The sequence below is a fragment of the Fistularia commersonii genome, chromosome 19, assembly GCF_037954325.1.
Source record: "Fistularia commersonii isolate RoL2024-O1a breed Wild chromosome 19, RoL_Fcom_v1.0, whole genome shotgun sequence".
Lineage (NCBI taxonomy): Eukaryota > Metazoa > Chordata > Actinopteri > Syngnathiformes > Fistulariidae > Fistularia > Fistularia commersonii.
In genome coordinates, this window is record NC_141302.1 from 2,713,832 (window position 1) to 2,724,588 (window position 10,757).

General features: G+C 45.0%; 1 protein-coding gene and 1 long non-coding RNA gene across 3 annotated transcripts; one reads left to right on the plus strand and one right to left on the minus strand.

Annotated features, from left to right (window-relative positions):
• Position 1: 1 nt before the first annotated feature.
• cyld3 (cylindromatosis (turban tumor syndrome) 3) lies at positions 2–10,753 on the minus strand. Of its 2 annotated transcripts, none has more exons than XM_086165672.1 (17): positions 10,694–10,753; positions 10,249–10,485; positions 9,443–9,560; positions 8,284–8,441; positions 7,433–7,930; positions 6,065–6,170; positions 5,551–5,981; positions 5,275–5,440; positions 4,158–4,299; positions 3,899–4,024; positions 3,490–3,581; positions 3,319–3,382; positions 2,982–3,186; positions 1,943–2,051; positions 1,651–1,769; positions 1,317–1,524; positions 2–779 (listed from the first exon to the last, which is right to left on the minus strand). In XM_086165672.1, exons 2-17 carry the CDS (start codon positions 10,417–10,419, stop codon positions 595–597), a joined length of 2,898 nt encoding a protein of 965 aa, XP_086021798.1. In that variant the 5' UTR covers positions 10,420–10,485; positions 10,694–10,753; the 3' UTR covers positions 2–594. The 2 variants fall into 2 exon arrangements, with proteins under 2 accessions (XP_086021798.1, XP_086021799.1); XM_086165673.1 differs by having other exon boundaries at positions 10,249–10,439; positions 10,694–10,709.
• Positions 3,063–3,869, plus strand: LOC147223429 (uncharacterized). Its single transcript, XR_015107562.1, has 3 exons — positions 3,063–3,155; positions 3,295–3,435; positions 3,685–3,869. It is a non-coding gene; the product is annotated as an uncharacterized LOC147223429 (long non-coding RNA).
• Positions 10,754–10,757: the final 4 nt, after the last annotated feature.

The following is a 10,757-nucleotide window of genomic DNA, read 5'->3' on the forward strand; positions in this document are numbered from 1 at the left end:
CTTCTTTCTAGTTTGTTTATTTAATAACTTGTGGAAGAAAAATACATTTTTGGCTAACAGGGGGGGAATGTTATGTCACTGATAATGAATCCATTAAATTACTACTTTACATATTCAGAGTCAAATACTTTTGTCAGCAATGCAAGAAAGAGTATTTTGACAATATATTGTAATCATACAAAATATTTAAAAGTTACATGCTCTTACTGTCAGGCAAAATATAAACAACCAAAACATTATTTTATAGACCTAGTGTGGCTGTGTTATATCAAAATACCCACGTGTAATGTTAAAACATCACGGATAAATGTAGTGCAATGCTGACTGTCATTTTTTGTGGAACACTTTTTCCATCCACCCCTACACACTGCCGTGTAAATCTATCGATAAGGCACCTGTCAGTCAGTTGATCGTGCAGCCGCCCAAAGGCAACGGGTGGGAGAAAAACATTTGTTCGCACGGAGGGTTTGCGCATCTGCAGGTTACGGGCAGGTCTGAGCGTCTCTTTTTTTAATGTCGGCCTGCTGCAAAGTGCAAAATTCCGTTTTGTAAACGCAAAAATCCGTCGTGAAGAGGGATGTCGGGGATTCCTCGTCACTTGTACAGGCTGAGCTCGGGGCTGTGGTACAGACACATGTAGGAGTCACAAAGCAGCCGGCGGGCGGTTTCGCGGAGGGAGGCGGGATCCACTCGGCCCAGCTCCTCCTCTGACAGGCTGAGGAAGCGTCCCACCTCGGGACACGCCTTCACCAGCGGGATATTGAAGCCGTTCTCGCCTCCTGGGTGAGATGAATAATAAATGTGGATGTCGTAAAATAAATTAAATTCAGGTCTATAAAATAAAAAAATCCTATAAAATTCTATAAAATAAAATGAAAGTCTACAAAATAAAAATTTCCTATAAAATAAAATGAAAAAAAAAAAACACGATAAGATAAAATTCTATAAAATGAAAAACTCAGATACAGATCCTATAAAATTCTAAAACATAAAATTCTATAAGATAGAATGAAATTTTACGAAATAAATATATCCTATGAAATAAAATAAAATTCTACATGATAAAACAAAATTCAGTAAAATAAAAAAATCTTACAAAATGATATGAAATTAAATTCTATAAAGTAAAATCCTATAAAATTCAAAAAAATAAAATAAAATTCTATGAAATAAAAAAAAATCCTACAAAATAAAACAAAATTCTATAAAATAAAACAAAATTATATAAAATAAAATAAAATTCTACATGATAAAATAAAATTCTATAAATAGGGTTATACCCTATATATAGGGTAATACGAACAGACGCGCCTCACCTTCCCGGTCGGCCATGCTGTCAAAAAACAGCCAGTCGGCGGCGAGCGGCCCGTGCTTGACGAAGCTCACGTAATGGCTGGTCTCGATGCAGGTCACCGCAAACAGAGACATCCGCTGGCGGTGGCAGTCCAGAGAAGCGGGACGCTGCCCCTCGGGGACGACCAGCTGCACCGGACGGTGGGACGATCGCTTTTTGTGACTGTGGACCTGATGTGCCAGCGGACAGGAAATAGAAAAATTGTGTTTCCTCATGTATGAAAGCCACAGTTTTGAGCAGATTCTTCTCATTTTTCTGATTTTTTTTCCTCCGCCTGCTAGCACAGGTTGGCGCACCTGAGTGTTGCAGGTGTGGCAGTACTGCTTGAGACGTCCGGGAGCGATGTCTGCGTCGTCGTAGCACTCCGGACACTCCCATTCAGCCACACCCTGGCAGATGCTGCACTGCCTCAGAGCTGCAGACAAAACATTCATTCAGCGTCCCATTTTCACAAACATCTTATTACGTTTTCTTCCTTCTTTAATGATACGGGAGAGCCTCAATTATTGTTATCGTAATGACGGATTATGTGTCACGTTGACTTCTTCTGTTTCGGGAAGAACCCGTGGAGATGATTAGATATTTTACTGTCGTCCAGCAGGTCGGTGATGTCCAGGCTGAGGGTCGGCAAGATGGCGTCGAACATTTTGAAGTCCTTCCCGAACCTGGGCATGAGCAGCAGGAGGGAGGAGGGAGCCTTGGGAGGGGGAATGAAGCCAAAAATTGGTTAAAATAAATGTCGATGTGATAAAATAAATTAAATTCAGCTCTATAAAATAAAAAAAAAAATCTATAAAATTCTATAAAATAAAATTTTATAAAATAAATCAAAATTCTCTAAATAAAAAAAATCTGGTGAAATAAAATAAAATTGTATAAAAAAATAAAATCCTATAAAATTCTAAAAAATAAAATTATATTCTATTAAATAAAAAAAATCCTATAAAATGAAACAGAATTCTATGACATAAAAAATCCTATAAATAAAAGCCTATAAAATAAAAAAATCCTATAAAATAAAAGAATCCTATAAAATAAAACAGAATTCTATAAAATAAAATAAAAAATCCTATAAATAAAAGCCTACAAAATAAAAAATTCTATGAAATAAAAAAATCCTATAAAATAAAACAGAATTCTATGAAATAAAAAAACCTATGAGATACAAAATAAAATAGTGTAAAATAAAATAAAATCCTATAAAATTCTTAAAAATAAAACAAAATTCTATAAAATAAAAAAATCCTATAAAATAAAACAGAATTCTATGAAATAAAAAAAATCCTATAAAATAAAATCTGATAAAATAAAAAAAAATCCAATGAAATAAAACAAAATTCTATAAAATACAATTAAATTCTATGAAAAAAAAAACTATGAGAAACATAATAAAATTCAGTAAAATAAAATAAAATCCTATAAAATTCTTAAAAATAAAACAAAATTCTATAAAATAAAAATATCCATAAAACTAAACAAAATTCTATAAAATAAAATGAAATTCTATAACAATCTGTAAAACAAAATACAATTCTATAAAATAGAATAAAATAGATTCAGATGATTGGTGAGTGATTGGAAAACCGCCAAGGCAGGATCCCGCTTCCTGGGACCGTGCTTCTGATACCTCCACGAACTTGAGGCCGGCGTGGTGGAAGGAGGACTCCAGCAGGGTCTGGACGCTGGCCACGCGCATCCGGCCGGACGACGGCGCCGTCAGAGGAATGGGGGAGTCCAGCGGCGAGGACGGCGTGGGCGACAACGGCGAGGGGGGAGACGACGGTGGGAAGAGCTGGTACAGGTGACACTCCTGTGGCTGCTGAGTCATGGATCTGGAGGGAAGAACACAAGAGTTCATTCCTGGAACATTCCTTAGTTTAGAATAAAACTCTGAGTATGTGTGTGTGTGTGTGTGTGTGTGTGTGTGTGTGTGTGTGTAGGCATGCCGGTCAAAGATAAGTGACCTGATCTTGAGGAGCGGTTCCACTCTCAGAAGCTGGAAAAGCTTGTTGAGGAACTCCTCCGGATCTTGACAAACACACAACGACAGCGGCGTGACGGCATTCTTCGACAACAAACCGGTGTGGGAGCACACATGAAAACACACACACACACACACACACACACGAACATACCTTTCTCTTGATCGGTGAAACCCGTGTTGCTATCCGCCGCCTCCAGAAGTCGTCTCAAGGCCATGGTCTTGCTGGCGCACACGTAGCCGTACCTTGGAGAACCAGGAAGTACCGACGTGACCACGGGACCCAAACGTTCACCTGCCATGTATGCTAATATGGCGCCTAAAACTTCTGTGTGTGTTTGGATTGCAGGAGGAACCCAGAGGAACACCAGGGGAGAACATGGAATAGAACCAGAAACCTTCTCGCTGTGCGGTGGAAGCGCTAACCGCTTCCCTCGGGAGATGAATGCTAGCCTCTGTCTGGGTCACATGGGCGCGAATGGAGCTCTGTGATTGGTCGCCGGAAAAAAAAATAAAAAAATAAAAATATAAACAGGCGTCCTGGTTTCGGAGCTGGCGCTGACCTGCGAAGGGGGTTGACGATCTCGCAGCGCAGAAGCTCCTGCGCCTGGCGGGAACTCTGGTCGTCGTCGTCGGGATGGCCGGGCCTGAATAACACCAAGTCGGCAGAGTCGCAGCAGGAGAACAAACTGGAGGAGGAGGACGGAGAGAGAGGGGTTTTGGATCTGCTTTCCAGGGCGGAGGAAACATCCGGGCGGCTGATCCGGTGGTCTTCTTAGCGGAGGAGATCTTCTCGCTCCACGAGGAGACCTCGACCCCCACCTGAAGAGAGTGGCGTCCAGGTAGCAGGAGTTGAGGTGACCCTGGATGCCCCTCTTCCAGCCGTGGTAGAGATCCCTGGCCTCGTCCCCCTCCACGGGGGGGGTTTGCTCGTCCACGCGCTCGCTGCCCCACTCTGCAAAAGCTGTGCGCACACACACACGCACACACACACACACACACACCCCAGTCAGAACATGGATCTCAGTCTCCTCCGGGTTCTGACCCTGGTAGGTGTCAAATAGCATGTTAAAAGAATCCTAATCACAATATTTTATTGGTGGATTTGGATCCAGACGGACCTGATTACTAATCCACACACACATGCACACACACACACACACACACACACACACACACACACACACACACACACACACACACACACACACACACAGACACAGACACAGACACAGACACAGACACACACACGTGTACGTGGACCTCTGTCTCCTCCAGGTTAAATAATGTTAAAATAATCAATGGATTTGGATCCAAGGTGTGTTTCTCAGGTGGATTACACACACACACAGACACAGACACACACACACACACACACACACGAACACAACCACCCCTGAAAGTACATGGATCTGAGTCTCCTCCAACCTAGCAAGTGTCAAATAACATGTTAAAATAATCCTGATCACAATAAATGATCAGTGGATTTGGAATCAAGTCGTGTTTCTCAGATGAACCTGAACCCTGATTACTAATCCACACACACACACTCACACACACAAACACACACACGTTCATGGATCTGTTTCCTCCAGGTTCTAAATCTGGTAGGTGACCAATAATGTTAAAATAATTGGTGGATTTGGATCCAAGGTGTGTTTCTCAGGTGGACCTGAACCTCTATTAGACAGACACACACACACACACACACACACACACACACACACACACACACACACACATCTCTTATCAGTGTGTCTTCTGAATGTGTTCTTTGTGTGGCCATTTTTTTAACCTTTTGTTGGGGGGGGATTTGACATGTTAAATTCCCAGAAAACCTCACACGTGTGTGTGTGTGTGTGTGTGTGTGTGTGTGAGGGGCGGTGACGGTCACAACCAGACCATCCCCTCCGTCAGGGATGCATCTTCTCCGGCGTACCTATGGAGTTGCAGCGCTCCACTTGATTGACAGGCGTCTCCGGGGCCGGGAACCTGGAATCCCTCCTGCAGTTGCGCAGCTTGACGAAGAGCCCCTTATTTGGCGGGCAGCGGAAGTGGCGCTCACCGAGATAGCTGCCGTCTGTACCGGCTGACAGCTCCTGATCCTAACACACACACACACACACACACACACACACACACACACAGACATATGACAGTGAGATTAATCGCGTGTTGTGTTTGTCTCTTCCCGTGCTTCCAGGTTTGGACCCACCAGCTCGATTCCCGCCACTCGCTCGGCGATCCCGCCGATGTATCCGATCCAGCGGATCACGCCGAAAAGAGGCGGGTCGTTCACCTCCACCATGGAGCCCACCTCCAGCTCGCCCTCCAGCCACACCTCCTCCTCGTCGTCGTCCTCCCGCGCCGGTGCTTCCTCGACGTCCGGCGGCGAGGAAGGGTGGTGGGCGCCGTTGGCGTGCGGCGGTTGGTCCGGCTGGGGTTTGGGAGGCGGGGCCGGCGGCGGGTGATAGTGGACGGGCTTTGGCGGCGGCAGCGGAGGGGGCTTGGCCGCCGATTTGACGGGCGGCATCAGGGCCACCTTGGGCGCCGAAACCGGAGGCGAAATGGGCGTCATCGGCGTCACGGGCTTCAGGATGGATTTGGGGATTTGCAGGAGAGGGTTGTGCCGCTGGGGTTTGGGCTCTGACGGGACGGAAATGGAAGAATAAAACACGGTTTTAAACGAAACCGCTACGAGACGGCGTCCGGAGAAGAGGCTCCTCTACCTGCGGCGACTTTGCCGGCTGACAGTAAGAGGCCGTACAGGGAGGAAGGAATGTGGCAGAGCTTCTCTCCTCTGTAGAAGCCGTCCCAGTTGCCGACAGGAGTGTCCTGGAAGAGAAAATGCAGCGGAAAGAACGCGGGGTTAATAGAAAACCGCCCTTTTTAAATACGGCGTGCCTCAAAAATATACTGCTCAAAAAAATAAAGGGAACACTTGAACAACACAATGTAACTCCAAGTCAATCACACTTGTGTGAAATCATAGTGTCCACTCAGGAAGCAACACAGATTCATTTGGACTTGTTTTAAGGACATTACATCAAAGTTGGATCAGCCTGGAGTTTGTTTTTACACTTTAATTTTGAGTGTGATTCCTAATCCAGACCTCCATGGGTTGATACAATTGATTTCCATTGATCATTTTGGTGTGATTTTGTTGTCAGCACATTCAACTGTGTGAAGAGCAAAGTATTTCATAAGAATATTTCATTCATTTATATCTAGGATGTGCTTTTTAAGGGTTCCCTTTATTTTTTTGAGCAGTGTAAAACAATGATGTTTGACGTGTTTTATATCACAACCTCGCTGCTTCATTCACGTGTCATGCCTTAACTCTGTTGCCTTTTTTTAAAGCCGGTTTACTTCCTGCCTATTTTTGTTAATTTCTTTTATTCTTGTCATTGTTATTGACACGCCGTTTATGTTGTTTATTATCACCCTTTTTTTTCCCTCCATCCTGTATCCTTGATGATGTTCTCTCTGCTGGTTATTTATTAGTGGATGTCTTTCGTTTTTCTAATTTTGTCTCTATTTATATTGATATTCATATTTATTTGACACTTATAACTGTTACGGTGCTGTGACAAAATAATTTACAGTTTACCTTATCTTTATCTTAGGTGGAATCAGAGCGCAGCGAAATGTTTAAAAGTGAGAAAAATCATCATCATTAACTTAAAAGTTGGCGGGAGCAACAAGACGAGCATCATCTCTCAACCTTCAAGAAACAGGTAAAAACTTTTCTCTTTCAGGACTTTTTACTGCGCTGATGTTTGAGCTGCCTCACATCAGGTTAGGCACCAAGTTAGGCTATACAGTATGTGTGTGTGTGTGTGTGTGTGTGTGTGTACGTCTTTGTCCTAAAAAAAAAAAAAAAAAAAAAACTAACCCCAGCTTAATGTTCTGTATATTTCCTGTGCATCTTGTATTTGCAAGTGTATTTGCAGTTCTTATGTCCTCTATTGTAAGTCGCTTTGGATAAAAGCGTCTGCCAAATGTAATGTAATGTAATTAAAAAGAGCCTTGTTTCGCCTCGTTTTTCCCGGCCAATCAAAACCATGGAAGAAACCGGATGTCGGCATGACACTGACCAGCAGGAGTCCGACGTACATCCCCGAGGACGAGCGTCCGGGCAGAGGCCCCACGAAGCGAACCTCGCCCCTCCCCGTGCCGTCGTCCAGGGCGAAGCAGACTCGCTCGCCCACGTGGAACGGCGGCGGCGAGGCCGGGCCTCGGACCTGCACCTGGTTGTGCGCGGCGGCGGGCGGCGGCTCCGCCGTCCGAGGCAGGATGCCGAAGGCGTGCGGCGGCGGGCTGATGGGACGGCGCTCGCGGAAGCTGATGTGGCGGCCGTGTTGCGCGTCCCGCGGCGGATGGTGCCCGTTGCTGGGCTGCGGGATAATCGCGGACGGATTGCTGCCGCTGCGGCGGCGCGCTTCTCGCTCGCGCGCGTCCTGCTCGGCGCCGCGGGACCAGTGTCGGAGGCGGATGTGACTGACGGGAAGGAAGAGGCCGCAGGCATCGGGGCAGACGAAGAACCTCTGGCCTTTAAAGGAGCCGTTGTTGGCGCCTTTGCCCGCCGCCGAGCCCTGCAGGAGACAGCAAAACACCACGCTTTCCTCCGTGATCTTACTCTGGAGATTCAAAGCGTTGCGGCGTTGAAAAGTCCAGGCGTGGACTTTGGACCAACTCTAGATGGACAAAGCTGTTATGCTAAGCTGAGCTAAGCGGACGTCGGGTCCAGCATCAAACACAAGATAAAAGATTATCATTCTTTCCGCGCCACAAAGTCCTGCCTGCTAATCAGATTTATTTAATTAATTATTTAAAAAAAAAAAAAAAAAAAAATCAGACAATTTCCAAACAGCCGGCGCAAAAAAAAGGGCTTCATTTTCTCAGACGATCGACCTTGAATTTGTTTCGGCAAATCAGCCGATCTCACCTTGAGCTGCACCCCGAAGAACACGGCGCTGCTTCCTCTGGTCAGCGGGCCGGCGTATTTCAGCTCTGCCTCCGCCAGCTCGTCCATTTGTCCGATCTGGACCCACAGCGGGGAGCCGATGGGCAGCGAGGCCAGCTGCTGCAGCTTCCCAGGGTTGTCTGAAGGAAACAATGACACCCCGACGAGAGAATCAACTAGTGGCACTCGATCGTACTTGCGCCGGTTCGTTTCTGAATGCGGCGCTTCGGGGAGTCCCACGGTGTGCCCTCCAAACAAGTGGACCTCTTGCTCACGACGTCCCAAAATAAGAGCGCTTTGACTCGCGTCCAACTCCTGGCATTTATTTTGAAGTCACGTGGCGCCTCAACCGAATGCATCTACCAACGTGCTTTTATGGTTTCTACATCTGAGCCCTTTCTATAAAGGGGTACAGTAAACCCTTGTTTTTCGCGGGGGTTACGTTCCAAAAAGAACCCGTGATAGGCAAAATCTGTTTTTTTTACAATTATTATACAATTAAATACTCTATTATACATCGCTGCTGTCGTCCTTATGTTTTTTTCTTCCTTCTTTATGGAATGAGCAGAAGATTAATTCATTCCGTAATGCCGACCTACAGCCGCATAGCTTCTACCTTCCCTTAGCATGTCCAGAAGTTTAACTTTATCTGCGATAGATAGCATCTTCCTCTGCCTTTTGGGCCCTTTTGTCGGTCCAGAGCGTTTTGTCAACATTATGGGTTTTAGAGAAACTTGAAATTGTGAGAGAATTTGCACGTACGTCATGTAAATTTGGCAAGCTGTTTTACGTACGTGTACGTATTAAACTGCAACGTTATTGACGCACAGGTAGAGAAGAAGCGGAGTGACTTTTTAGCCAATCGGAATGCAGAACACAATGCACGATGCAAATCCGTGAAAAGTAAACCGCGTTACAGCGAGGGATCACTGTATTGCATATGTTCAATTTTTGAACTAATGTTGACCTTTTCTTATTAATCTGTAATCATGCATTTCTACTTGTACACAGGGACGTGATAAGGATTTATAAAGAAGGACTATTTCCAGAAATTTTCCCACGACTGTTCGGCTCGGTCACAATATATTGATGTATAAAGTATGTCTGAGACGTAATTTTTAAATGGTATTCGGCATATTACTTCGCAGCTTCAGGCGGGCTTCTGGATCCGAAACGGGCTCCAACAAACCGACGAGGTCATTCGGAACTTCAAGCAGGAACTTCCTCTCTATTTTTGCAATAACGCCATTGTCCAGCACCTGCGGGAGCCCGGGAGATCCGGAGAGGAGGCACAGGGGGAGAGAGAGAGGAGGAAAGGGGGGTTGAACAAGAGCAAAGTCGCCACAGAGCGCCAGGCAACCCGGGCGATAACCAAGTATGTCCGAACATTTGCCAAGGGTGACGCAAAACAAATGGATCTCTCATTGAATTTAGGACATTCACGAGGGCCCACCTGCAGGAGGTCGGCCTTTGTTTCTTGATTGTTTGAAAGAAGAATGCCAAAACTAATTCAGCGAACCCAAAGTGTAACTATAAGAAGTGTGATTCTTATATCCCTTTTTTTTTTTTGTGCAATGTGTCATCAACATATTTGTCTTGTGCTTGTTCAGTATGAGAACATTCTGCTGAGCGTCACGGCACAAAAGCATTGTTTTATTGTTTCACGTTTCCAAACGCCACACTTGCTAGAGTAAAAAAAAAAAAAAAAAAAAAAAAAAAACAAGGGAAATGAATTGTTTTAAGAAAAGTTGCAAATGAATAAACAGCAGAGTAGATAAGTAACACTCGGACTGATAAACAGTTGCTCAACAGGCTTCGGTGGGAAAGAAGGGGTCTACCTGGCCAGGTAAGACAGGTTTCAGCGAAGGTTTTGTGTGGATTGAGAACATTTGCATTTGAAGTTAAAGTGTGTGTGAGAGTGTGTGTGTGTGTGTGTGTTTCTGATACCTTGAACCAGGAGTGGTCACCCCTGCTTTTGCCCAGGTCCTGCTCCTGGCAGATGTTCCCCCGCAACAGCCGAATGGTACCTTCCAACTCGTCCTGGACCTTTAGGTCGGTCGTGATCAAAAACATTTTCGGGGGGCGTCGTTTCCGATTTTGCTCCTGGGGCCCCGACATCTCGTGAACGGTCTTTATATCTTTTTCGTTTCATAGAAGAAATATCGCTTTTAGTCCCCGTAAAATCTAGAAATAAAGGGAACGTTGGATACAACAGGATGGGAAAGTTTTACGGGGGAGGAAACGTCAGGTAGCCACTAAAGCGCTCTTATATGTCGTCGTTCGTATTTCAACTGACGCTAGTTTGGGAAAACTAATAAAATAGTTATAATTCCCGGTTGAATTCCACTTAAAATAAACAATTGGCGTTACTAGAAGAGACAAAAAAACTTACCAACTTCATCGACTCGGTCCCTTAAGTTCCTCCACACATTTAAAGGAGCTTCGCTTCAATAACA